Source organism: Somniosus microcephalus, chromosome 2 (assembly GCF_052327205.1).
Source record: "Somniosus microcephalus isolate GS21.2 chromosome 2, FLI_Smic_1.0, whole genome shotgun sequence".
NCBI classification, from domain to species: Eukaryota; Metazoa; Chordata; class Chondrichthyes; order Squaliformes; family Somniosidae; genus Somniosus; species Somniosus microcephalus.
In genome coordinates this window covers 359,869,641-359,897,347 of record NC_140988.1, presented here as the reverse complement: position 1 = coordinate 359,897,347, position 27,707 = coordinate 359,869,641, and the positions used below count along the sequence as shown (strand labels likewise).

Sequence of the window (27,707 nt, the reverse complement as noted above, 5' to 3'; positions counted from 1 at the left end):
CTCTGTCTCACTCTTCCCCCCCCCCCCCCTCCTCCTCTTTTCCCTCCCCCCCCCCCCTCTTTCCCCCCCCCAACCCTCTCTTCCCCCCCCCCCCAACCCTCTCTCCCCCCCCCCCAACCCCCTCTCCCCCACCCCCTCCTCTCCCCCCACCCCCTCCTCTCCCCCACCCCCTCCTCTCTCTCTCTCTCTCTCTCTCTCTCTCTCTCTTCCAACAACATGCCCTCAAAAAACCCTCAGCACCGCCAGGCACTTCAGCTAGTGTATATATGTGTATATATATATATATATATATATATATATATATTTAATGTGGGAAAAATGTCTCTGGACACTTCAGAGTTTAGAGGGGCAAACAGCTGCCAAGCCAAACGAGAGATTAAGAAAGGTGACCAAGGGTTTGGTCAATGAGGTCTTGTAAAGAATAGAGGGAAGTGGTGAGGTAGATAGGGAATTCCAGCTAGTGGGGTACAGGCAGCTGAAGGCAAGGCAGGGAGAGGGGATCTACAAGGCGATGGGAGTCAGAATAACAGAAATTTTGGGGGCAAGTTGTAGGGTTGGAGGAGGTAATGAGGATAGGGAGGGGTGAGGACATGGAGGGTTCTGAAGACAAGTACAACATTTTAAAATTTGGGGCATAGCGAGACTGGGAGCTAAAATACGTTTAGCTAAGGCAGGGGGCGATTGATATGAACTGCCGAGTTTTTTGGGAGATTTTCTATTGAAATGTTCTCTCCTCATACCCGTATCTCTTGACCGGTTATTCTGTGTGAGTTCTTTAGCCCAACTTTCTCCTCTGCTCCCCTGAAGGCCCTGGTTTCACAGTCATCAGCCATCCTCTGACACCTAGTTCAAGTGGACATTTTGCATGCCTATGGTTATTGAGTGTCAGGAGCCTATTCAACGTGAAGGGCATTACCACCGAGTCTAATCCTGCTGTCACCTGACATCCACTCATGGACACTTTCTGGGGAGGTCACTGGGCAGCAGTTAGGAAAAGGATTCCTGGCTGATTTTGGCTAAGCACTCAATTTCTCTATTAAGTCTCAAATATCAAAATAAATCGCTGTTGCAGTTTACTATGGTTCCACCAGTCGATCTGAGCTGTACAGATAGGAACCGTAAAAAGGTTCGATTCTCAGTCCTTGCTAAATTTAAAATATTCAGTCCAGACAGTAATTGGGGGGGGGTGGGGGGCAACAGTTGATCTCCGAGCCCTGGATTAAGGAAGGGAAAGTATTAGTCTGGTTTTGCTCTGATTCCACGTGTCTGGACCTTCAGCTGAGGGCAGGATTGGGTTGATCAGCCTAAAACACTTAAGGCTAAGGGGATCAAGGGATATGGGGAGAAGGCAGGGACAGGGTACTGAATTTGGATGATCAGCCATGATCTCATTAAATGGCGGAGCAGGCTCGAGGGGCCGAATGGCCTACTCCTGCTCCTACCTTCTGTGTTTCTATAACACATTTGGCTTCGGCTCCATCGTAAAGAATGAACACCAAGTGGCCGAGCTCGGTGGAGCTGTACCCCAGTAAGAGTCAGCATATTCAGACGAGGAAAGGGGAAATTTAGCTCCGAGCTTTTCTTTAGTGCAAGGTCTTGGCAGTGCACCAGCACAATTCAAAACACATTTGTTAGATACAACGGGGTGACTTCAGAGATCAGTTAAGAGTCTCGGAAGGAAAGAAAGAAAGACTTACATTTCTATAGCGCCTTTCATGACCACCGGACATCCCAAAGCGCTTTACAGCCAATGAAGTATTTTTTGAAGTATAGTCACTGTTGTAATGTGGGAAACACAGCAAGCTCCCATAAACAGCAAACATAGAAGATAGGAGCAGGAGTAGGCCATTCGGCCCCTCGAGCCTGCTCTGCCATTCAATGCGATCATGGCTGATCATCCAAATTCAGTACCCTGTCCCTACTTTCTCCCCATATCCCTTGATTCCCCTTAGCCTTAGCAATGCGATAGTGACCAGCTAATCTCCTTTTAGTGATGTTGACTGAGGGATAAATATTGGCCTGGACATCGGGGATAACTCCCCTCTTCGAAGTAGCACCACGGGATCTATTACGTCCACCTGAGAGAGCAGACGGGGCCTCGGTTTAACGTGTCACCTCCGACAGTGCCGCAATCCCTCAGCACTGCACTGGAGTGTCAGCCTAGATTTTTGTGTTCAAGCCTCTGGGGCAGGACTTGAACCCACAACCTTCCGACTCCGAAGCAAGGGTGCTGCCCACTGAGCCACGGCTGACACCGAATTGAAATAGGGAACGTAATAGGGATATCGCATGCTGAACCGTTGTAACTCGGAAACTATCTTAGTTGGGATTTTTCATGTTTTCAACCAGCAAATGTATTTGTTTTCAGGTATTGTATCAAGATCTGGTACACTAACATATGAAGCTGTTCACCAGACGACCCAGGTTGGACTGGGCCAGTCTCTCTGTGTTGGTAAGTCACGTGCTTTCATGCCAGGGTCGGACCTGTCTTGCATGCCATGTGTTTTCATCCTGTGTTGCCATAGGTGCAGCTGTGCCAAGAAAACTGTGTGGGAACAGTGCAATCGTTACCACGCTCGTGATGTTTCCACCGTTACGGATACAGCGTGTATCTTGATCCAAGTTATACTGTAACGTTATGACTTGCAGCTTCGTCGCTGCCGTTGTTTGCTTTTCCGGCTGGTTTAGAAAAACACGCATGTTTTTCTGGGCACTGGCCTCGGTGAGTTTTGCAGCTTTCCGCTAGGGTGGCAGCCAGCAACACGAGACCTACGCTTCACGAACCAGGGATGCAAACACCGCCACTGAAAACAATATCAAAATAGCTTCTGCCACTTTTGGGGTCCCCCTCAGCTTCATTTTTTTTTCTCCCCACTCTTTTCTGAGCCTTTCTTGCCCTTTGATGTCCAGCATTCACAGCTGTAGAGATAACGTGTGGTGTACTTTAAGTAGCCAGAGAAGTCGCATTTCTCAGAATTATGACAGTATTTCAGAGTTTGGCACCCCTAAAAAAGGTGGTATAAATTAATATTTGCCAACGTCTGTTTTGGCTGTGACTTTCGTAGAGCTGTAAGCTACAGTTATTCAGCATAACTGTTCAAGTGGATGAAAAGATAATCCAAAACCTGATCAAAAACATTTTAAATCTGCATTTTAGTCTTGATTGTTCCTGTGTTTATTTGTCTATCCTTGACTCGGATGCTGGTCCCCATCCATCTTCATTTTGGCTGGAAGGGGAAATCCAGAGACTTTCAATTCCCAAAAAGACCCCATCCGAACGCTGTGGTAGTTGGGGGAAGCATGCGCGTTACAGGGTACAAATGACTGAATGTATATTCCCAAAAAGACCCATGACCAACGTTCCCTCAAATTTTTTTTTGTGCGTGGTCCCTTTAACTGGATGCGCGGCCCATTCAAATCTCCGCACGTGCACGGTTTCTTCCATGTAGGAGCCGGTGAGCGGCCTGCGCAAGACCTCCAGACTGCTGCGCGGACGTGTGGCTTAGTGGGAACATTGCCCATGAGTATGGCTGATTGCTGTGCCAGTTCGGGAGCAGGCACGCTACAGGGTGCTGAGGAATGATTGTTGGTGCTCTGCTTGTCCTCTGCTCTCTTTCCCTACAGCTCCCCATGCCGTTGGCAAAAACTAATTACTCAGATCTGCCAGTCACACGATTATCGACCAGAACCTTTCGTAATGTGTGCCATGATTAAAGAAAAAAATCCGTGCCCTGTGGCCTTTAAATCTGGACAGTGAGTGACTGAAAACTTGGGAAGTAAATAAACCTGGAAATTGCTTCTATAGTCCAAAAAAATTGGACTTGTTCTTTAAACTGAATGCTTGTGTCCAAGCGATGAAACAAGCTTTTTATTTTATTCATTCACGATATTTGGGCAAGGCTGGCATTTATTGCCCATCCCTAATTGCCCTTGAGAAGGTGCTGGTGAGCCGCCTTATATAACTGAATGGCTTGCTAGGCCATTTTGGAGGGCAGTTAAGAGTCGGCCACAGTGCTGTGGGTCTGGAGTTACCTATAGGCCAGACTAGTTATGGACGGCAGGCTTCCTTCTCTAAAGGCCATTAGTGAGGCCAGATGGGTTTTTAATGACAATCCGATAGTTTCACAGTTACCATTACTGATGCTAGGTTTATATTCCAGATTTATTTAATTGCAGTTAAATTTCCCAGCTGCCGTGGCGGGATTTGATCTCATGCCTCATTAGTCCTGGCCTCTGTTACAGTGATATAACCACTGAGCTACCGTACCCCTTGTGCAACCTTAATTTGTAGAGCTGAAATGCGCAGTAATTTTGGTGATTTAAATGCTAGGTATTGGTGGAGATCCTTTCAATGGAACAGACTTCATTGATTGCCTTGACGTCTTCCTGAAGGACCCCAAAACAGAAGGCATCGTTCTAATCGGAGAGATTGGAGGCAACGCTGAGGAGGATGCGGCAGAATTTTTGCAACAGCGCAATATGGTATGTACAAGACTCCTTTTTTAAAAAGTGTATGGGGTGGGCTTCTGTAAAATGTTCATTTGTAGTTGAATAAGCTGTCGGTTGCTGAGCTGATTAAGGAAGCCTTTCCTTGAATTAGAATGGAAATCGTGTGCAGGAGCTGCTATATCGGGTCATATAGTTTCCCCATTTTAAGCAGTCAGATTGGATATTCAGCTGCTGAACCGAAGAATAGAAACGCTTTGCAACTTGCCCCAGGGCTCGGGAGGTGAGTACAGCAGCTGGTGTGCTGAACCACAGAGCTCAGAATGTCCCCAGTTTGATCTGGAGTGAGAGTGGGGGCCACTACAGTTGGCCTCAGTTCCCCTGGGCTGTGGAGTGGGGTGGGGTTGCGGGAGGAAGAGATCAGCCAGGATTTCCACTGCAATCACTCTTCAGTGACTGCTGTGGGAATCGGTGGCTGTGTACAGGTGGTTCTTCTTAGGCAGTCCCTCGGAGCCGAGGATGACTTGCTTCCACACTAAAAATGGGTTCTCAGCTGACTGCTGAGTCCAATGCGGGACCTACAGTCTCTGTCACAGATGGGGTTGTCCATGAGGGTCCTGATGTTCCAGGTCCCGAACTTCATTTTAAAGGGTGGAAGATGCCTGTGCGTGAATTCTTTTAACGTGAGGTGGCCGTTGCACACCAGCTACCACACGGGCTTGACAGAGCAAGGTCTTGGTCCAATGGCAAGGGGATCCAAGACAATTGGAGACCAGGCTCTGCTGCAACGGCCTAGCACACACACACACACACCACATTGTTAAATCAGTCAGAAGAATGGTGTTGAATCTGTCAGTGGTCAGAAGGATGGTGCCAGTCAACACTGCTGCTATGGTGAGTTGTGCTGAAGACCAGCAGTATCCGGCACACACTAGCGGGGTCTGTAAGCCCTCGTGGTATTTAAAAAGTACTTGGATGTGCACTTGAAGCGCTGTAACCTGCAGGGCTACGGACCAAGAGCTGGAAAGTGGGATTAGGCTGGATAGCTCTTTGTCGGCCGGCACAGACATGACGGGCCGACTGGCCTCCTTCTGTGCTGTAAATTTCTGTTCTATGATTCTAAGCCTTGACTGGTGCCAACCGATGCCTAAAATCCCTGGGCTCAGGCTAGTTGGCTGTGACCCTACAAGGAGAGAGCCTGCATTCATTATCATACCAGCAGAATTTCTATCCATGTGGAGGTCTTCACTGCTTGGTTTGGAGACCCTGATGATGGGTTTTTATGTCTGCCCGATATCAGCTTGACCAACAAACAAAATTGAAAAGCATATTGGCCCAGAAATTCGGGTCGGGGGCTTCCCGCGGGTGCAAGCCCCCGATCTGCACCTACCTAGCGTGCCGGCCGTTGTGCTGTGGGCCCCCGTGGAATTCCGATCCTGGGCCTGCTCCAGCTGCCGGCGCACAGTGCTTGCGTATCCCAGGGGCGCAGTTAGTTCGATGCGTCCCCATGGATCACGTGGGCCATGGAGAGCCAATCGGAGCAGGGAATGCTCCATTCATAAGTCTGACAGGAAGTGCTGTCAAACTTAGAAATAACTACGGGCCCCAAAACATCACTAAATCTTCAAATATTTTTTTTTTTTAATCACATTTTTAAATAAACTATAAATTACATGAAATAACTTATTTTAAACAATAATTTAAATTAAAAAAAAAAAAAATTATCTTCTAACGGGGCTAAAAATAAACTTACCTTTCTTTAAAGTATTTAAAAATAATAAACCTGTGGAAAAATTGTTTTAATTTTAATTAATTCACCACTTACCTTGTAAAAAGCAGGCCTTACGCCTGCTTTTTACATGTCTAACTTCTGGAGACTTACCTTCCCGGGAAAACCTGCAAAAAAAAAAAAAAAAAAACGGAAGTTCAATGCGCACGCGCTGCCTCTCCCGCACACGCGTTCGACCTCTGAACCCCTGCTTTCAGGGGAACGGAAGTGCCGGTTTCCCGCGCATGCGCAGTGCATGCAGGAAACCGGCACTTCCATTGGGCTTACGGGCGAGTACCCCTGCGTACTCACCCGTGGAGACCCGAATTTCTGGGCCAATGTTTTTGTGCCATATTTGAAGTGTGAAATGCTTTGTATGTGAGACTTTTAATCGTATAGATTTAACTTGATGTTAATGATTACTGTGCATCAATTAATTGATTGTATTAGCACAGAAACCCCCCCCCCCCCCCCCCCCACGGTAGTTAAGGAACAACCAGGGACTGAATTTCAACACCGCAGCACTGTTTTCAGTTTCTCGGCATGTTCCTGGGCTGGCTGCCTGCCAGGTATCAATGTATATACATATTCATTCATTTAAACAAGATCTGCATGTATAATAACGTGCTGTGCTAACATTTTCACAAGGTGACCTGGGTTCATTTCATTCCCCTGTTTTTAGATGCGTGTAATTTTAATATAAATTTATAATAAAGATCCACACAAATCTGTGTGTTTTAGTTGTAGGGCTTGTATTATTGGATGATGCAGTGCCCTAAACTCTCACTAAAGGGCTTTGTTTTTTTTTAAAATTTGCATTATTAATTTTAAACCAGATCCGCATGGGAGCCATGCACTTCAAGTGTTGATTTGTGGCATGTTGATTGTTGAGTTGGTGATGCTGGCTTGGAGGAAGGGGAGGTTCTTCCCCCCCCCTGTTTCTGCAAATCATTCTTTTGAAGTTCATCCTGCACATCCCTTCCTGTCACCCTCCTACCTCGTGGTTTATTCCGGAGTTTGGATGCATGAGATTTATTATGCTGTACAAAAGATTGTTCCTTGCCATTTGCCTGCTCACCTAGTGTGCTGCTCGATCACAGACGTACTGAGATTGTGCTGCTTGTGTGATGTGGGAATTGAGGAAGGATTGCGGAACTCTTACAAGCCTGTCCCAATTACAGCTTTGAAACTGGGCTGATGCTTTTGATATTGCCTTCCCTCCGTTGTAATGATGCACTGTCCTAAACTTTGTGGCGGTTAAAATTCAAGGAACGAGGAAAATCCTGTGTGCGTACTTTATCTTTCCTCTTAACAAATGGCTGGCATTGTTCTCTTTATTTGGAAAAAGTCCACAGGTTTTCACTCGCCTATGAAATGAAAACCCTTGCTGTGTTGCATTGGTTGTACTGGTTATTGATATTTAGTATCCTGATGTGGTGGTTGATGTAAAATCCAGTGAAAGTTAATCAAAGGACTAATTAAGAGTTAAACTTTGCATGTGAGAAAGCATCTTGTATCAGAAGCATCCCAAAGTGCTTCATAGATGTGTTTAAGGGGAGGCCAGATAAGTACATGAGGGAGAAAGAAATAGAACATTTTGCTGATGGGGTTAGATAAAGTAGAGTGGGAGAGGTTCATGAAGAGCATGAACACTGGCATAGACCAGTTGAGCCGAATGGCCTGTTTCTGTGCTGTAGATTCTATGGAATGTACAATGAATTACTTTAGAAGTGCCGGCACTGTTGTTAAATACGCCGTGTTGCACGTGGCATTGTGCACAGGGACTAATCTTGGGAATATTACATTTTTCTTTGAAGGAGGATATTGATAGATTCAGTTGATGGAATATAATGGTGGCCAAGCAGATTAAGCCAGGTAAAAGTTGAACAAAAGAAGTAAGAAGCATAACTATTTGTAACATGTCTCATGATCCATGCTTCTCCCCAGAATCTATACCCAGCCTGGACTTCTGGTTCTCTTCACTATTTTTGTTACCTCTCAACTCGAATATTCCATTGCTCTCCTGGCCTCCCATCTTAAACTTGGGCTCTTCCAAAACAATGCTGCCCGTATCCTAACTCTCACCAAGCCCCATTCATCCATCACCTGACCTGCATTGGCTCCCAGTCCGGCAACACCTCAGTTTTAAAATTTTCATCCTTTTCAAATCTCTCCATGGCCTCATCCCTCCCTATCCCTAACCTCTTCCAGCCCTACAACGCTTTGAGATCTCTGCGCTCCTCTAATTCTGGCTTCTTGAGCATCCCTGATTATAATCGCTCAACCATTGGTGGCCTTGCCTTCAGCTGCCTAGGCCTTAAGCTCTGGGACTCCCTCCCTAAACCTCTCCGCCTCTCTCATTCCTCCTTTAAGACGCTCCTTAAAACCTATCTCTGACCAAGCTTTTGGTCACCTACCCTAATATCTCCTTCTGTGACTTGGTGTCAAATTTTGTTAACGCTCCTGTGAAGCACCTTGGGCCGTTTTATTACGTTAAAGGTGTTCTATAAATACAAGCTGTTGTTTGTTTAACCCTGAAGAGACGGTAGAGAGGAGTTGCTCATGTTTTGGAGTTTATTGACCAAGTTATCTATCCGTGATCAAAAATATGTCACTGCTCAAGTGAATTGAAAGTTCCTGCTAATGAGTCCTGCCGCATGAAAATAAAACTCAAGTGGGCCCTGTCAGTACCTGCACTGCGGCACTGAACCGCACAGCCAAGGACGCTCCCAGTTTATTCTGTGGTCTGTGCGGAGTTAGCCAGCCTACGTGCTGAGCTTGGGAAGGAGACGTGGGGGGGAAGTGGGTGGGGGGGAAGAGATCAGCTGAAGTACTGCTCGCGATCCCTATTCACTGCTCCCTGCTGGAGGGTGCATAGACATGGATGTTTGATGAGGACCGGGTTGAGTTCGGCCACGATGACTTTCATGGTTGTGTAGTCTGTTCAGTGTCAGGGCTGATGTGAAAAATGGTTACTTGGATTGGGAATGTCTGCATGATTAGGAACCTGAGGAGACCGTTTCAAAAACAATTGCTCTAAAACTAGTATTGAGGATACTGAGAATTCATCCTATTTTTGTTAGAAAGATCTGAACAACACAATGTTATCCCTTTGACTATACATTAGAAACTTGTGAGGGTAGAAGTGTTTGCTCAATCTCTGGCATTAGACGCAAGAGCGGGAGGTCAGTTTGCTGTTCTCGTGAGGATTCTTACCGTAACAAGGAGCCTGATTAAATCGGGTAACATATTAAAAATATCGGGTAACTTATTTCAAGTTGGAACATCGGTGAAAAGCACATCGCAGTGCCTGTAGATTTTGTTGGGCCGATACAGTTTGCAGTAATGAAAAGCACATTGTTGAAAATGTGGCAACTGTATCACATTTATCAAGGACGGAAATGTTTTTTTGAATTTAGAACCGAAAATAATTTGAATTGTAAAGATCTAACGTTGCTCTATAAACTAGTTGCTGATTATTACTGGATCACATCGAAGTGTGTTTCACATTTACAGTGCTAGTCAAATCCTATCTGACTGTAGAAATCCTTCTACGCACTGGAGACACCCAACTAGTAACATGGCATTACAAGCCTTAGAAACATAGAAGATAGGAGCAGGAGTAGGCCATTCGGCCCCTCGAGCCTGCTCCGCCATTTAATGAGATCATGGCTGATCATCCAAACTCAGTACCCTGTTCCTGCCTTCTCCCCATATCCCTTGTTACGGTAAGAATCCTCACGAGAACGGCAAACTGGCCTCCTGCTCTTGTGTCTAATGCCAGAGATTGAGCAAACACTTCTATCCTCACCTTGTGGGTGGGGTGGGGTAGTGTCGTGGTTACCGGACTAGTCGTCCAGAGTTCAAATCCTACCACGGCAGTTTGAGAATTTGAATTTTGGAAATAAAACGCTGATATCATTAAAAGTTATTATGAAACTGTTGGATTGTCACAAAAACTCAACTGGTTCACTAATGTCCTTTGCTGTACTTACCTGGTCTGGGCCTATATGTGACCAGTCCCACCCCAATGCGCTTGGCTCTTAACTGCCCTCTGAAGTGTCCTAGCAAGCCACTCCGTTGTATCAAGCTGCTACAATGCAGCGGTTCACCTCCTCATGGCAACTAGGGATGGTCAATAAATAACGGTACGATAGCAAAATACTGCAGATGTTGGAAATCCGAAATAACAACAGAAAATGCTGGAAAAACTCAGCAGGTCAGGCAACATCCGTGGAGAGAAATTTGAGTTGACGTTTCGGGTCGAACCCTTCTTCAAAATGCTGGCCTTGCCAGTAATGCCCACATCCCGGAATGAATTTTAAGAAAAAAAACCCAAGCTGATTTAGTCGATGTCTCTGCTCCTTTTCTGACTCCATCCCACATTGGCTGAATCTGTAGTATCCTAATTCTTAAAATGACTATGAACTATTGATAAATTTTACAGGTTAGACCAACCCACAACTGCAAAAGCTGTTGGTTTTATCTTCATGTGGATCAAACTAGCAGTTCAGAGAATTTTAAAATTATAAATGTTCTTTATTCAAATACTTATCCATTTCCCTTTAATGGATTCAGTTTTCACCACTGTTTGGGTAGGGCATTCCCATTTCCTAACGACCTGCTACATAGCCACATTCTAACCTTGGAAATACGCAGCCGGTCAGGCAGCATCTGTGGAGAGAGAAACAGGGTTAACGTTTCAGGTCGATGACCCTTCGACCTGAAACGTTGACTCGGTTTCTCTCTCCACAGATGCTGCCTGACCTGCTGAGTATTTCCAGCATTTTCTGTTTTGATTTCAGATTTCCAGCATCCGCAGTATTTTGTTTTTTGTGTTTCTTCGAACCGTTCTTTGTTCTTTTGGTGATGATCTTAAATTGATGCCCTCAGTAATTACATCACCAACCAGTGGAAATAAGTGTTATTTTTTCCCTTATGTACCTTTATCAAACCCCTTCATCAAATCGCCTTTAACTTTCGCTGTTCTAATGAAGAGGCCCAATTTCAGTAGTTTCTCTTCATAACTATACACCCATGACCTGGATACCCTTCCTATAATAGAGCATCAGAAACTGTACATATGTTTTAACTGCAGCTGAACCAATGATTTGTACAGATTTAACATTGCCTTCTTGCCCCTATTTCGAAAACCTAGGCTCCCATGCAAACAGTTTTATCAACTTGCCCCCTCATTTTTATGAGATTTAAGAAAATATTCCCTCCGCTGCTGGCTCTTGCGCCTTGGGATGGTTTACTACGTTAAAGGCGCTCTATATAAATGCAAGTTGTTGTTGTTGCTAGGGTATAGCTTCACAGTTGGTGGTTGTCCCTCGGTACCTTGCTCAAGTACCCATTATTCATGCGTGAATAACATCGGCAGTGAATGTTGAATGTGAACGTTGCGAGGGTATTTGACCACGGGGAGAGGAAGAGAATCACTGCCCAGCTAGATTCTGCCCTCAATCGTTCACTCCCAGCAGGGGTTACCGGATAGCTGTCAAAGACAGGAACACGGGCAGATTTTATTTCGAACCCAGCGTCGTACCTGTGCCACCACCCAACTGAGATGAGATAAATCCGCATAAACTGGGGATCGAACCTGGTCTGTGTGGCTCGGCTACTCACCAGCTAACCCAACCGAGCCAGTAGGGAAGCTCAATGTTCTTTCTGTATTGACCAGATTTCAATCCTACATTTGTGGTTTTGATTTTGGAAAAATCATATTTCATGCAGATTTTCTTAAGACATTTCCTATTCTGAAGAGGGATTTGCTATTTCAAATTGAATTTTAGCTGGCCTTTATTTTCATTCTCAATCCCCCAAACTGGTTTGATGGGAACATTACTGCTGCTTGTGTCTCTTGTTTTTTCTTCTTGAAGAATCCTGTGCACAGAAGTGGTGCGCAGTGGATGGCGAGGGTTTGATGTTGATCACACTAAAAATTGTTGTTGGCACAAGGGCCAGATGGTAGCTCTGACTGTAACATTAATCTCGGTTACTGCTGTTCCTCTCTGTAGACTTGGACTTGAGCATCGTCCAAAAGAACAAGATGTTGATTCCCTTTTCTGTCTTGACAGCTGCTGAGTGGCGCAAGAAGATTAGTTTAAGGCATTGTCAACACAGCATGTTGGGGATGTTCAAAAGGAGGTTCAGATTTGACATGCTCATCAGGGGAACTTGGTTCTTGATAATTTTGTTGAAATTTCCTAATGATTTCCATGTACATAGAATCGGCAAGTTTTGTAATGGAAGTGTGGGGGTTTTTTTGGACTTGCTGCTAACTTCTTAAGATGTTCAACAGCCTGGACAGCTCCACAACCTGTACCTAGCTGCCAGAGGACATTGAAATACAGCTAAGACTCTCGTGCATCTGAGATTTCCTTCCCCTCTGCATCTATATTGGGGTTGCTTCACCAATTCAGGCAAGACCAGTATCTTGTTGTCTAGTGGGAGATCTAAAGAGCAAATGCCAATATATCTTGGTAATGACCAGAAGTGGATACATAATATAATATAATGCATATAAATGAGCGATCTTCTACATTGTACACTAATGGGCAATAAATCAAGAGTGTCCTGTGTGCTTTTCGTTTACATATAACCTACTTTTTGAAACACTTGATAACTTTCTCTGACACTGTGTGGGGGGGAGGGCTAATCTGTGAGTGTAGCTCTGTTCCGTTAATACTAAAATTGGCTCTACTTCATAGTTTATTTTTACCGTTTCACTTCAGAATTAGTCACCCTCTTGTTAAAAGGGGAAAGCAACACAAACATGCTATAAGTTTTTGGCACAACAATTTCTGGTGCACATGATACAAGAGATAACGTATAACTCGGCCTTCCTCTTTCCTTCAGAGAAGGGGGTATTAAATTATAGACAGTATAAGTACCTCCTTGCTCAATGTGATTGCTCATTACTCGTAAACTGGCAGTACTGAGATTAGGAGCTCCCTCACCAGCACCTGCATACGTCTGGCTTTCATGCCACCAGTCTCCCCTGCTGCCAGCATAGGCCTCGACCTCATTAAGAGGTGATGAATCTTGCCGTATTGCACTACGCCCCCTCTCCCAACTGGAAGCTGAGTTTCCCTCCCCTACATCTGCTCCACTGGCAAGATTGCTTTCTTCCACCTCTTCAATACTGCCCCGTCTCGGCCCATTACCTCATCCCTCTTTGGCTGCCAAAACCCTAGTCCATGCCATCATCACCTAGAGGCTCAACTTCTCAAATGTGGAGACTAGACTGACACCCTGTGTCCAGTCTTCCACAAGTTGCAACTCGTTCAAAACACCGCAGCAGCTGTCCTCGCCTACACACAGTCTCTCATTCCCATTACCCCATCTTCTCACAGCTCCAATGCTTCCCAGTGGCTATTGCAAAATTCTCATGCATGTCCTCGCATCCTCCCATGGCCTTGACTCACCCTACCTCAATGACCTCCTCATGCCTTGTGTGCTGAAAGTATTGCCTGCTCCACTGACACTGCGTTACTTCCCATCCCCTGTGCTTCACTACCATAGATAACCTTTGGTTCAGCCTATCTAGACACAAAAGGCATCAAGGGGTATGGGGCGAGAGCGGGAATATGGTATTGAGATAGAGGATCAGCCATGATCATATTGAATGGCGGAGCAGGCGCGAAGGGCCGAATGGCCTACTCCTCCTATTTTTCTATGTTTCTATCTTCTGTCTTGTCCCTTCCTCCCAGTTTTCAAAAATGTCCTATGCTTTTGGTCCCTCAACCTAACGCTCTCCATTTTCCCTCCGGTTTAGTGTCCACTGTTGTTTATTTTTCTCCTTTATCTCATTTTCCAAAGTCTTTTTCAAAGTTCACTTTTTTTTTAACCAATCCTCCCGTCACCTATCCTAACTTACCCCAGAGACTCTGCGATCCATTCCTATTTTCCTCTGCGGGATCTTATTCTATATTGCTGTAACAATGCAAGTTGCTGTTTGTAACCTGAGTTAGATCTGATGGCACTGGGATTGAGTTTGAAAAATGAGTCGGCTGGTGTATAGGGGGATGGATGGATGCTTTTCTGATGATGGGCTTCACATACGTTGTAAAATAAAATTAAAGGAATAGCTCGTATTTGTTTATTTTGAGTGATTACCCAATGAGGATTCATTCTGTGACTAAAATTAATTTATCAAAATCTCTAATTTGGTCATAATTTACTTTAAAAAAACAGAAGAAATGCATTTAAAAAACCAATTTTTTTCCATTCTTGATGTGGGTGTTGCTGGCAAGGTTGGTATTTATTGCCCCTCTCCCAAGTTACAATTGATACAACTGATGAGTGCCTTGCTAGGTCAATTTAGAGGGCAGTTAAGAGTCAACCACATTGGTGTGGGACGTGGGAGTCGCATATAGGCCAGACCGGGTAAGGATGGCAGATTTCCTTCCCTGAAGGACGTTAACGAATACCAGCTGGGTTTTTAACGAGAATCCAACAGCTTCGTGGTCACTTTTTTAATGATGCCAGCTTTTTATTTCCAGCTTTTTAAAAAAAAAAAAAACAATTTAAATTCTCAACCCATGGCGGGAGTTGAACTCATTCTCTGGGTTACTGATCCAGTGAAACTATCTACCTGTCGGTGCTTGATGATCGATGTGTTACTTACTGTTTTTACAGGGGCCCAATGCTAAGCCAGTGGTGTCGTTCATTGCTGGTCTTACTGCACCACCAGGCCGGCGAATGGGGCACGCTGGTGCCATCATCGCCGGAGGTAAAGGCGGAGCCAAGGAAAAGATTGCCGCCCTTCAGCATGCTGGTGTGGTAATCAGCATGTCCCCCGCCAAGCTGGGTAGCACCATACATAAGGTAAATATTAGTTTCAATTCTAGAGTTTGCAAGACTTGAACACTGGGTGTGTTTTAACATCTGTAAGATCCTCCATATGAATCCAGGTCATTGTGTGAACATCTCCCTCTCCTCCACCCCACCCGAACTACTTCTGTCTTCGTCTTATCGATCTTTTGCTATCTCGCGCATTGTCCTAATTGAGATGAATTTAATTAATCTTGATCCAGTCCTCCGCACTGATTTTCCTTCATCTGACTGTGATTTTCTGCCTTATTCATTTCAATTTCAGGGAATCTTGCAGCAGAGGCGGAGGCCATTCGGCCCATCAGACCTGTGCCGGCTCTTTGAAAGAGTGAGAATCAGGCTGAATATAGAAAGTTCAGATGGGAAGTGAAAAAGAAAGTAAGAGGGGCAAAGAGAGAGTATGAGAATAGATTGGCAGCTAACATAAAAGGGAATTCAAAAGTCTTCTATAGGCATATAAATGGTAAGAGGAGGGGTGGGGCCGATTTGGGACCAAAAAGGAGACCTGCGCATGGAGGCAGAAAGCATGAGTACTTTGCATCTGTCTTCACAAAGGAAGAAGATGCTGCCACAGTCAAGTGAGGATCTGGAATGCACTGCCTGAAAGGGTGGTGGAGGCAGACTCAATCGTGGCTTTCAAAAGGGAATTGGACACTGTCAACCGTGAGGGATTATGGAGTGTCCTCTTCAAATTCGGCTGCCCTCAAAAGTTTGTCACTATCCTCCGCCTGCTTCACGACGACATGCAAGCCGTGATCCTGACCAACGGTTCTACCACAGACCCAATTCATGTACGAACCGGAGTCAAGCAAGGCTGTGTCATCGCACCAACGCTCTTCTCGATCTTCCTTGCTGCAATGCTCCATCTCACCCCCAGTAAGTTCCCCACTGGAGTGGAGCTAATTTACAGAACAAACGGGAAACTGTTTAACCTCCGTCGCCTCCAGTCCAGATCCAAGGTCATCCCATCCTCTGTCGTCGAATTACAGTATGCAGACAACGCTTGCGTCTGCGCTTACTCGGAGGTCGAACTCCAAACCATCGTCAACACCACCTCAAAGCGTACGAGAGCATGGGCCTTACACTAAACATCCGTAAGACAAAGGTCCTCTACCAACCTGCCCCCGCCACACAGTGCTGCCCCCCGATTATCAAAATCCACGACAAGGCCTTGGACAACGTGGACCACTTTCCATACCTTGGGAGCCTACTGTCAACAAGGGCAGACGTTGACGACGAAGTCCAACACCGCCTTCAGTGTGCCAGTGCAGCCTTCGGTCGCCTGAGGAAGTGAGTGTTTGAAGGCCAGGACCTCAAACTCGGCACTAAGCTCATGGTCTACAGGGCAGTAGTGATACCCGCCCTGCTGTATGCCTCAGATAAATGGACCATGTACAGCAGGCACCCCAAAGCACTGGAGAGGTGCCACCAACGCTGCCTCCGCAAGATCCTGCAAATCCATTGGCAGGATAGGCGCACCAACGTCAGTGTTCTTGCTCAAGCCAACATTCCCAGCTTCGAAGCTTTGGCCACGCTCAATCAGCTCTGATGGACGGGTCACATTGTCCGTATGCCCGATACGAGACTCCCAAAACAAGTGCTCTACTTGGAGCTCCGGCATGGCAAGAGAGCCCCAAGCGCAGGCAGCACAAGGAGCGCATGTCAACCCAAGCACCCCACCCACCCGCCCCTTCAACCACCGTCTGCTCCACCTGTGACAGAGACTGTAGGTCCCGCATTGGACGAATCGGTCACCTGCAAACTCATTTTTAATGTGGAAGCAAGTCATCCTCGGATCCGAGCGACTGCCTAAGAAGCCTAAGAAGAAGAAGGATAAGTACCGGAGGGAAAAAATTTGTAGGTCTACTGTGAAAGGGCGGGGGAGTGGGACGAGCTGAAGTGCTCTTGCAGAGAGTCGGCATAGGCTCGACAGGCCGAATGGCGGCCTCCTTTTGCGCTGTAACCATTCTATGATTCTAGTTGTCCAATTTCATGAGTTAAAGCGAAGTGTTACTCTGAGGGAGTGGCGGGCGTAAGTCCTCTTCCCACAGGAAGTATATATCTATCCCTGAGAAGAAATCTACCTGCTCATTCAAATTCACATTCATGGATACCTGTCGAGTTAAGCCTTTTAGTTGGAAAATACCCACTCAGTGTATTTATACAATTCAGTTTCTGACCCGCGACCATTGAGCTGCCCATTCTTCTGCATGTTTCCTCCCACCTTGAACGCAGATATTTTAGTGCTCAAATGTAAGCTGAGGCTCTTGTGGTGCTTGCTTTACAGAAAATACTTGCTGTCCTCCACCCCCTCTTTAATGTGCAACAGAAGATATGCAGACCTCTTATTCCTGCTGTTCTTTCGCTACTCTCAGTGGAGCCCGCATAGAAGTATTGAAAATAGCACCGCAGCTTCTGGTACAGTCTGTTTTACATAGAAGATAGGAGCAGGAGTAGGCCATTCGGCCCCTCAAGTCCGCTCCGCCATTTAATGAGATCATGGCTGATCATCCAAACTCAGTACCCTGTCCCTGCTTTCTCCTCACATCCCTTGATCCCTTTAGCCTCAAGAAATATATCCAACACCTTCTTGAATATATTTAATGAATTGGCCTCAACTGCCCTGTGTGGCAGAGAATTCCACAGGTTCACCACTCTCTGGGTGAAGAAATTCCTCCTCATCTCAGTCTTAAATGGCTTACCCCTTATCCTTAGACTGTGACCCCTGGTTCTGAACTCCCCCGCCATAGGGAACATCTTTCCTGCATCTAGTCTGTCTAGTCCTGTTAGAATTTTATAAGTTTCAATGAGATCCCCTCATTCTTCTAAACTCTAGCGAATATAAGCCTAATCGACCCAATCTCTCCCCATACGTCATTCCTGCCATCCCAGGTGTCAGTCTGGTGAATCTTTGCTGCACTCTCTCCATGGCAAGAACATCCTTCCTCAGATAAGGCGACCAGAACTGCGCACACTATTCAAGGTGTGGTCTCACCAAGGCCCTGTACAACTGCAGCAAGACATCTTTGCTCCTGTACTCTAATCCTCTTGCTATGAAGGCCAACATACCATTTGCCTTCTTAAGCGCCTGCTGCACCTGCATGCTTACCTTCAGTGACTGGTGCACAAGGACACCCAGGTCTCGTTGCACTTCAGATAATCTGTCTTCATGTTTTTGCCACCAAAGTGGATAACCTTGCATTTATCCACATTATACTGCATCTGCCATGCTTCTGCCCAATCACCCAACCTGTCCAAATCATACTGGCGTTTCTCGCCGGGGTCCTAGCACCGATCCCTGCGGTACCCCACTAGTCACTGCCTGCCACTCGGAAAAGGACCCGTTTGTTCCAACTCTTTGCTTCCTGTCTGCCTACCAGTTCGCTATCCAAGACAGTACCTTACCCCCAATCCCATGTGCTTTAACTTTGTACGCTAATCTCTTATGCGGGACTTATCGAAAGCCTTCTGTAAGTCCAAATACACCACATCCACTGGTTCTCCCTTATCTATTCTACCAGTTACATGCTCAAAAAATTCCAGTAGATTAGTCAAGCACGATTTACCTTTTGTAAATCCATGTTGACTTTGTCCGATGAGATAATTTTTAAAAAACTAAACAATTCCCGGACTCTCTGCTCTGCCTCTCCTCCGCATAGTGCCTGCCTTGTCTGCCTGATGTGCTCGTATCACTGCTTTGTTTTTTCTTCTCCAGCTGTTGCCCATCTTGCCTAACCGCAACATGTCTCTTTATCCCGTGTGGCCATCCCTCCCTGTTGTGTCACTCTCATCGGCAGGTTCCTTGTTCGCTCAGGCAGCTCTGCACATGACCGTGCTCTGCGTGCCGCTTTGCACTGCAGGCTGCTGCTCCCCTCGCCGTGGCGGCACTCTACAAAGCAGCCTGGCACACCGTGATCCATGCTGTCGGGCAGCTTGACACATTACCCTGCTGACTTGCCACTTTCCCCGCTGCACTGATCCAAGACGCACATATAAATGGGTTCCTGAGGTTATTCAAATGAAGACTGATGCTGTTTTAAACAAGAATAATACAGCTGCTGATTTTTTTCTTAAAGACTTGGGATGCAAATTTTGCATTTTTGCAGTTTAGGTCATTTTAAGGAATGTCTTGTCAGGGGAAAAGAAATTGATACTATTTTTCAAACTGCACATCTTTTCACTTTCCTTTTTCCTGAGTGTTTAATGCTGTGTATTATAAATTGGAGTTCAAGAAATGCATGAAGCCCTTGAGCATTTCTTATCTCACAGTATTCTTGGAATAAGTCAACCTAGCTGGAAAGGAGGAAATTAAAAAATATATATATATTTGTCACTTTTGGTCGTGAAATGCCGCTGCTGCTGCAGTTCCTCATCACTCTTAAGGTCTTGGGTCACGAGGATGGCAGGTTTGAGAAATAGAAATGTCTTACTGGCTTAGTGGGTAGGTGCACTGCTCATGGTAGCACGGTGTCACAAAACCCTGGGTTCAGTCTCCAGTCTCTACTGATTCTAGCTGCAGTAGTGGCAGTACAACTGGTCTTAGACTACAGCAACCAGAGCTCAAGCTCCTGATCGTGACCTAATAAATCCCGCTAACCTGCGTGTGGATTGGGCTCAGCTGTGCCGCCCCATAGTCGAATAACCTACCAGCCGCCCCTGCCTTGTACCTGAAGCAAGGTATTCCACGTTTACGTCTTCATTCACTCCCTATTCAAATTGCTTGAGTCTGATTCTTACCCCGATCCACAGCTCCAAGACTGTCATGGTTAAAGGTCACAATTGACACATTTGTGACTGCAACTGTGGTACGCTGTCCCTCGTGTTCCTTCTCGAGTTTCACGGTGTCAACCGCCTCTGTTTTAAGTGTCAGCTTGGTTCAGTGGTAGTACTCTTAACTAAAAGGTGGTGGGTTCAAGCCCCACTCCTGCACTTGAGCACATAATCCAGGCTGCCACTTCAGTGCAGCATTGAGGGAACGTTGTACCGTCAGAGGTGTACTGCCTTTCAGATGAAGCATTAAAACAAAGGGCCTGCCCAGGTAGACTTGAGAGATCCCGTGGCACTATTCGAAGAAGAGCAGGGTATCTCCCAATGTCCTGGCCCATATTCATCTCGCAATCAACACCGCAAGATCAAAATAACTGGTCGTTTATCTCATTTGTTGTTTGTGGGACTTGCAGTGCACCTATTGGTTGCCAAGTTTGCCTACGAAACAATAGGGGCTACATTTTAAAAGTAATTAATTGGTGGTGACGCGCTTTGGAGCATCCTGAAGGCCTGGAAGGTGCTTTTATAAGAATTGCAAGCCTTTCTTACTTGACACCGCAGTCAGAAGGGCTGCTTCTGTAATGATCTGCCATGACGTCCATCTTGGCACATTGCACAAAATGGCAGTCAAGAGTGGCAGTATTTCATTTGGTTCATGGAGTCCCGCTACAGCCGTGTGGTGGGCTGCATACAAACCTAGTCTACTCGTTATAGTGAATGGATGGTTTATGTTTCTCTTTGTTTTTAAAAATTAGCTCGCAAGTTGTTATTTTGTTATTATTGACATGTGTTGGGTTTATTGATGCATTGGGACCTGGTGAATCTGTCAATCAGATTTTCTTAAAAATATCTGTGGGTTTTATTTCCAAAACAATTGCTCTTCTCGCATGCAGGATTAGCAGACACTCGGCATAGTGAAACCACACGTCTAATAGCAGGCACGATGAGGCTAACCGACTTAGCCTGCCTGCATTCTTCAACGCTGTGCGAAATTTCTTCCAGAAATTTTAACTCACTGCGTGGCGTTGTCAGGCTGGCTTTCCACAGTAAACCCCAGTTAGAGGGCTGTGGGTGCGGTAATCCAGAGGCCTGGACTAGTAATCCAGAGAATGTGAATTAAAATCCCACCGTAGCACTTTGGGAATTTGAATTCAGTTCATAAGATCAGTAAATAAAAAGCTGGTATCAGTAAAGCTATCAGATTGTCGGTTTGTTTAAAAAAATTAAAAAAAACAGCTGTTTCACGAATGTCCTTTAGGGAAGGACACCTGCCATTCCCTGGTCTGACTTGGGGATCCCAGTTGTTCACCAATGTGTGGTTGACTCTTAATTTCCCTCTGAAGTGGCCTAGTAAGCCACTCAACTGTAGAAAGGCAACTAGTGATGGGCAATAAATGCTGGCCTTGCCAGCGACGCCCACGTCCTGAGATTGATTATTTAAAAAAAATCAAGACCTGCAAGTATGAGCTGGGACGTTCTGGAAGAATTTCTCCACAGCCAGCCTCCTGATGACATGGAAGCGAATTCATTGTGTAACCCTGAGGGCGACGATGAAGTGCTTTGAACCGAAATGGTATAGCATTAGACCTGCAATAACTTTAGTAAATGCCCAGTACAACGTGAGAATTGAGATGCTGCACTTGTTGATGTTTGTGCTTTAGTTTTGTGAGGGGGAAGCGATTCATTTCTTGTGGAAAATTAGTGTTCATTTAAAAGCAGAACAACAGCCCACAAGTGTCGAATTGATTAAAAGGTATCCGCGTCTTCCATATGGCCAAAGTTGTCAACCACCTGCCTTTGTGGTGCTCTGCAGTACACTAGATCTCAGTGTCGCTGTTTCATCTCTTGAGTTATTTTCCCCTCCGTTCTTTGTTGCCGTCCTGTCCGGAGCTCCCGGACGGTGGTATGGTTCCACAGGTGCCAATCACCACCTCGCCCAAAATGGCCGTTCTACGTTGTGAGCCGTCGTGGTGAGCATTGGCAGGCTTATGCAGTCGTGGCGAACGTCACAGTCAGCCCGATGCTGTGCTCACCTGGCAACCCGCACTTGCCCATTTTCAGTAGGTGTTGGTTGAATTGTAACCCAACCCCAGGGAAGCTGTGGCCAATTGACGCACTGGCTGAGATTAGCTCGCTCGGCGTGGAACTGTACCTGGGATCTTTTTGGGCTGTTTGGCTCGGAGACATCCTAGCTGCCAAGGATGAGCTTCGACTTGCTCAGTCATTATAAACCAGTGGACCCGATTATAGGTACTAGCAGCCCCTTGGTATGTTATAGACCAGGCTACTAGGAAAAGTTGACAGGATAGATACAACCCACAAACAATATTGGTCAGAATCACATAATAAAAATGGGTTTTGACTTGTTTAGTCACGATAAAGAATGTAGAAGAGCCCACGACACTATTCAAAGGAGAAGAAACATAGAAGATAGGCGCAGGAGTAGGCCATTTGGCCCCTCGAGCCTGCTCCGCCATTTAATGAGATCATGGCTGATCATCCAAATTCAGTACCCTGTCCCTGCCTTCTCCCCATATCCCTCGATCCCTTTAGCCTTAAGAAATATATCTAACTCCTCCTTGAATATTTTGGCCTCCACTGCCTTGTGTGGTAGAGAATTCCACAGGTTCACCACTCTCTGGGTGAAGAAATTCCTCCTCATCTCTGTCCTAAATGGCTTACCCCTTATCCTTGGACTGTGACCCCTGGTTCTGGACTCCCTGACCATCGGGAACATCCATCCTGCATCTAGTCTGTCCAGTCCTGTTAGAATTTTATAAGTTTCAGTGAGAAGGAAGTACTCCCATGTCCTGGTCAATATTTATCCTTCAACCAGCATCTCATTACTGTTTGAGACCTTGCTGTGTACAAATTGGTTGCTGCATTTCCCTACATTACAACAATGACCACACTTCAAAAGTACCTCATTGGCTGTAATGCACTTTGGGACTTCCTGAGGTCGTAAAAGGTGCTATTTGTGGGATATTTTGCATTCTTTATAAAGTGGCCCTGATAACACTGGTACTAAAGTGTGAATGCTTGTAAATGCCACCGAGTGGCAGCAAAACACAGTTTATCTGAGTTTCCGTGCCTTGTATGGTTGTGATAAGGGCCAGCCCTGCTATGCGCTTCCTGCTTATTCCCGGGTCATTTGTAGGCACAACAATGATAGCTAGCTACAGGTTTAAAGACCATTGACTCTGTACGGTTGTCTTTTCCTACACAGTCTTCTATTCCTCTGACTCCTTGTTACCAGCTGAATTGCGTAGAATTAGAGACGTGTGTGTGGTGCCGTTATTTGGTAATACACTGACCATTTTAATCCTGCACTGCTCTGCTCCACAATTTTGAAAGGAAAGGACTTGCATTTATATAGTGCCTTTTACGACCTCTGGAGTGAGGTATGAACCTATGACCTAAATCAGAGGCTGCTACCACTAGCTAAGGCTGACAACTTTTATAAAAAAAAAAAAAAAAAAAAAAAAAAAAAAAATCCCACCTCGTACCTGTCAGCCAAGCTGGACTTCTACTGAGTTCCATTCCCAGCCTCAGTTCAGCGAACAGAACTCGCGGCTCATAGGATATTGCTTATTATAATACAGTAGTGTTTTCTGGACGGTGTACGAGCATTCATAAAGGGGGTGTTTTTCACCAGATCCCTTGATCCCTTTAGCCTTAAGTGATCCCTTTAGCCTAAAGGAGAGAAGGCAAGATAAATAAATCAAGTTTGCTCCTTTTTACAGATAATACACGTAACTTGCAATAAAAAAGGTATTTTTTAGCATCCAGCTAAGTATGTTGAATAAAAGATTTCTGTGCTGACTGTTGCTCTCCTACAGTTCCTTTTTCTATCTTGCCTGAGAGAATAACAGCCAAAAGAGAATATGCCACTGCAGCAGGATGAAGAACAGGAAAATATTTCAGTGAATGGACTAGAATTTATTAATAACTGTAGGTAGGCAGAAATAAATTGCTTTGTAAATGTATAGATGTATGTATTTAAAATTCTACAATTAAACTTTGTGGGGAAACAAGATAAAGATGGAGAAATACTTTTATTGAAAGAGGGGATTCATTAGTTTGATGAAAGTCTTCCAGATTAAATTTATTGCAGTAGTACTTTTCAGTTCTCAGAAGCTAGTTGTATTGCGTGAGAGAGCTATTCACGAACAATGGCCCTGAATTTGCGGTCAGCGGTAAAGTGAAGGCGTCCGCTGCTGGCCCCGCAGTACGCTCCGCACAAGGATCTCGCAATCTCTGTCGAGAACTTCGGGTTTTCCGGCCTTGAATTCAATTCAACAGAACTTAATGGGGATTCCCTTGTGCAAGCTGCTGTGATGTCAACAGGCTGTCTAAGCAGCCAATCAAAAGACAGAATTCTCACAGACAGCAAACAAGGAACTAAGGGTAAGCCCTTAAAATTCTAACTTTTTAAAATAGTTAGAGCGAAAGAAAGATTGGGGCTCTCATCTCAAATGGGGAAAAGGCAAACCTGAAATAAAGATGCACAAAGTTTCTTAATTTTTTAATTTTTATTAAAATGGACACATTTCACACCGCAAAATTAAAGTTAGTTTTCCAGGCCCTTAACCTTTGTTTAGCAGTCAATATGCTGTTAAAACACCAGTTACACCTAATCCCTTTGGGTCTAACTTTTTGTGGGGAGTTTAACAGTGTAATTACTGCGGAAGAGCCGATGTTTCGTCAGTTTCAATGATTTACGTGATTTCACTGATTGCCAGCTCTGGGTGGGGGGGGGGGGGGGGGGTTGCACAGTGCAGCCAGTTTCGGAGCAGTCATTGATGGACCGTAACGTCAGGATATCCGCACGCGCGTGTGCCAAATCCCGAAGTTACAGTCAGCTTCAAAGGCGGTATGATGGCGTACTCTCACTCGGAGTACACCATCATAGCGACCGCAAATTCAGGGCCAGTGTTTTTGGCAACCGCTACAAGCGGAGTGCTTTAGTGTTGAGGATCACAGTTCCACAGTTGTTGTCGGAGCCTTTCACTGCCTCACCCCAAGTGCCCATTTTTCACTTGTGAGCCCAGACACGGAGTTGCCAGGGAGCTATTCGACCGTGGAGCATCGCAACCAAGTCCAGTTCCATCCCCACTCGACATCCGCACACGAGCACATCCCAGGAAAGGTGGTCAGATAGTGACCAGGAACAGGGATGCTGGCCAACTTTCTTCTCTTCGCACATCCTTCCCTCCCCCAATCCAGGAACACATGCCAGTTGTAGATTTAAAAGGAAAAATCGCAAATTGCTGGAAATCTGAAATAAAAGCAGGAACTGCTGGAAATATGCAGCAGGTCAGTCAGCATCTATAAAGAAGTCGGGTTGTGGTATTTCGGCAAATTAAAGCATTTTCTTTTGTTTCATGTCAATTGCCCTGACTACGATTAGCCAGTTTTCAACAGACAAGGGAACTTCCTGATCCCTTCCGTTAATTGGTTTATAGTTTTTAACTTACTTTAAGAAGCGAGTAGTTGGTAATAATGTTTCACTATTTCATTGGCATGTTGAACATCAACTTTAAAAACAAAATCACCCCTGGAATTAACACAAGTTTCCGTCCTGTGTTTCCCATAAAACGAGTAATGCTTTCAACCAATGTTTTCCAAAGGATAGAATAAAGATTGTACCTCAACGTGTATCTAATCTTTTATTTATACTGGTGCTTCCAACCTTGTATTATAATTTTATCTGTCTTTGAGTGTCCCTTCTCCACATGAAAGGTTGAGCAAGCAGGCACTCCGCTGAAGGGCCTGGTGCTGCGATGCATCCAGCCGCTCAGGTACCACTTTGCCTGCCTGTTTCTCACCCACCCTGTGGGGAAGTGCCCAGCCTTCTCCGCACTTTCCTGCAGCAGCTCAACCAATGCCGAGCGTGCATCATGCCGGCTTGCTTGGAATTATGTCCTATCATTGCCAGCCTGCTCAGTAGCATATATTCGTATGAGATGCTCAACGTATTTCTTAGCATTCTGTCTCATCACTTTGAATGTCCTGTATAGGAGATGTACGTGTGTTTAAATTTAAAAAAAAAAAATGATATTCTATATCGTACCCTCGCAGCTCCCCCCCCCCCCCCCCCCCCCCCCAAATAAAAAATTTCTGTTGAAGTTGCTGTAATGCACTTGTGACCAAGCTGGGTCTGCCGTCCTCTAAATTAGCAGCAGCAACCATGGAAACAAGTCCATTGTGTGTCTCACCATTATGGACTGTCAGCCAAACTGGGTCATCAAAAACCACTTACATTTATATAGCACCTTTAGAAACATAGAAGATAGGAGCAGGAGTAGGCCATTCGGCCCCTTGAGCCTGCTCTGCCATTCAGTGAGATCGTGGCTGATCATCCAAATTCAGTACCCTGTCCCTGCTTTCTCCCCACATCTCTTGATCCCTTTAGCCTTAAGAAATATATTTAACGTAGTAATACGCCTCGAGGTGCTTCACGGGAGCGTTATTGGATAAAATCTGACACCGGGCCGCGTAAGGAGACATTAGGGCAGGTGACCAAGAGCTTTGTCAGAGGTAGGTTTTAAGGAGCGTCTTAAAAGAGAGAGTGGGAGGGAATTCCAGAGCTCGGGCAGCTGCAGGCATGGAGGCCAATGGTGAGGCGAAGGAAATGATTGATACGCAAGAGGCCAGAATTGCAGGGTCAGGTTGTAGACTTGGGGGTAGGTGAGGGGGTTAAGAAATGTGCTGCTACATTCTGCTCCGTCTGGGCCCAGTTGCAGAATGCAATTACTCCTCTATCTTTGAATTTTTATGTTAAAAAGAGAAATAATTTTTGATTGGGGAAAATAATATTGAGAGACTGGGTGGCACAGTGGGTGAAATATTAATCTTTTAAGCCCAAATTCAATAGGGTGGGGGGGTGGGGGGGGGCGGGCGACATGTTCAAACTAATAAAAGGTATATTTAGGACTGAGCAGGAAGCTTTTCTTCGCACAGAGTAATCAATACAAGGAATGGATAGAGTAGTGGAGGCAAGATCCCTTGAATCATTTCCAAACCAGTTGGATGCTGCAGTGGGAGGACTTTAAGGTCATACTGCTCGGATGAACTCAAACGGCCTTCCTTGTCTGTGTAATTATCTTGTGCCGAATCAGAAATCTTTTATCGTGGTTTATAATGCACTACAGACAGAAGAGGTATCACGGAGCACTGTTGCTGTAGTTCTATTAGAATTAAGAATGCTCCCTTTTAACAACAAAAGGGAGTTTGGAATTTGAATCTAGTTTTGATAAATGAGACTGATCCACTCTTTGCAATTTTTTTTCTCTCTTCCAGGAGTTTGAGAAGAGGAAGCTGCTGTAAATATCTCACAGAAAAGGTCGTCTTAACAGGAAAAAAAAACACCAGAAAGCTTCTCGCACAATCCTGTCTCTCAATCGTCCATCTTGTCTTTCAGCCGTCTGGATGAAATGACTGAATCTATATTGAAACAGAACAGAGCCATATACATATGTTTTGTCTGAATCTGTACACTAGATGAAGCACCCACACAGAAAATAAATATAGTTAAAAAAAAGTGTTTATCTTTTGTTGCAGTAGAATTTTTTTGAGTGCTTAAAAAAAACCTCTTTTTTTAGGAACAGGAAATTATGATTAACTCCTTGTTCACCACACCTCATCCCCTAACTCTCCTTGCCATATCCCCCAATCTCTTCTCTCCAGAATTGCATGTATTTGACATTGACAGTTGTTACCCTCTGCAGTACTTTGTTCCACAACCCTGTTCCCTTTTGTTATCACGAGCTTAAAGTTAAACCCTTCCACCTACTGAGCAGGTTCCTTAAAGCTGGTGGAAATCATGGTGAATGAGAAGCAGTTTGTCAGAAACCTGTTCTCCCCTCTCACTACGCAGCTGGCCCCC

The 27,707-nt window shown here is 45.3% G+C and overlaps 1 protein-coding gene across 1 annotated transcript in view; it reads left to right on the top strand.

Annotated features, from left to right (window-relative positions):
* The window catches only part of suclg1 (succinate-CoA ligase GDP/ADP-forming subunit alph), an 89,543-nt gene extending 62,176 nt beyond the window's left edge, over positions 1–27,367 (top strand). Inside the window, exons 6-9 of the mRNA XM_085975537.1 lie at positions 2,369–2,452; positions 4,331–4,482; positions 14,858–15,046; positions 27,122–27,367. Of these exons, the coding sequence (XP_085831663.1) occupies positions 2,369–2,452; positions 4,331–4,482; positions 14,858–15,046; positions 27,122–27,148 (452 nt within the window). The 3' untranslated portion in view covers positions 27,149–27,367. The remainder of the gene's footprint in view (positions 1–2,368; positions 2,453–4,330; positions 4,483–14,857; positions 15,047–27,121) is intronic.
* The last annotated feature ends 340 nt before the right edge of the window (positions 27,368–27,707 follow it).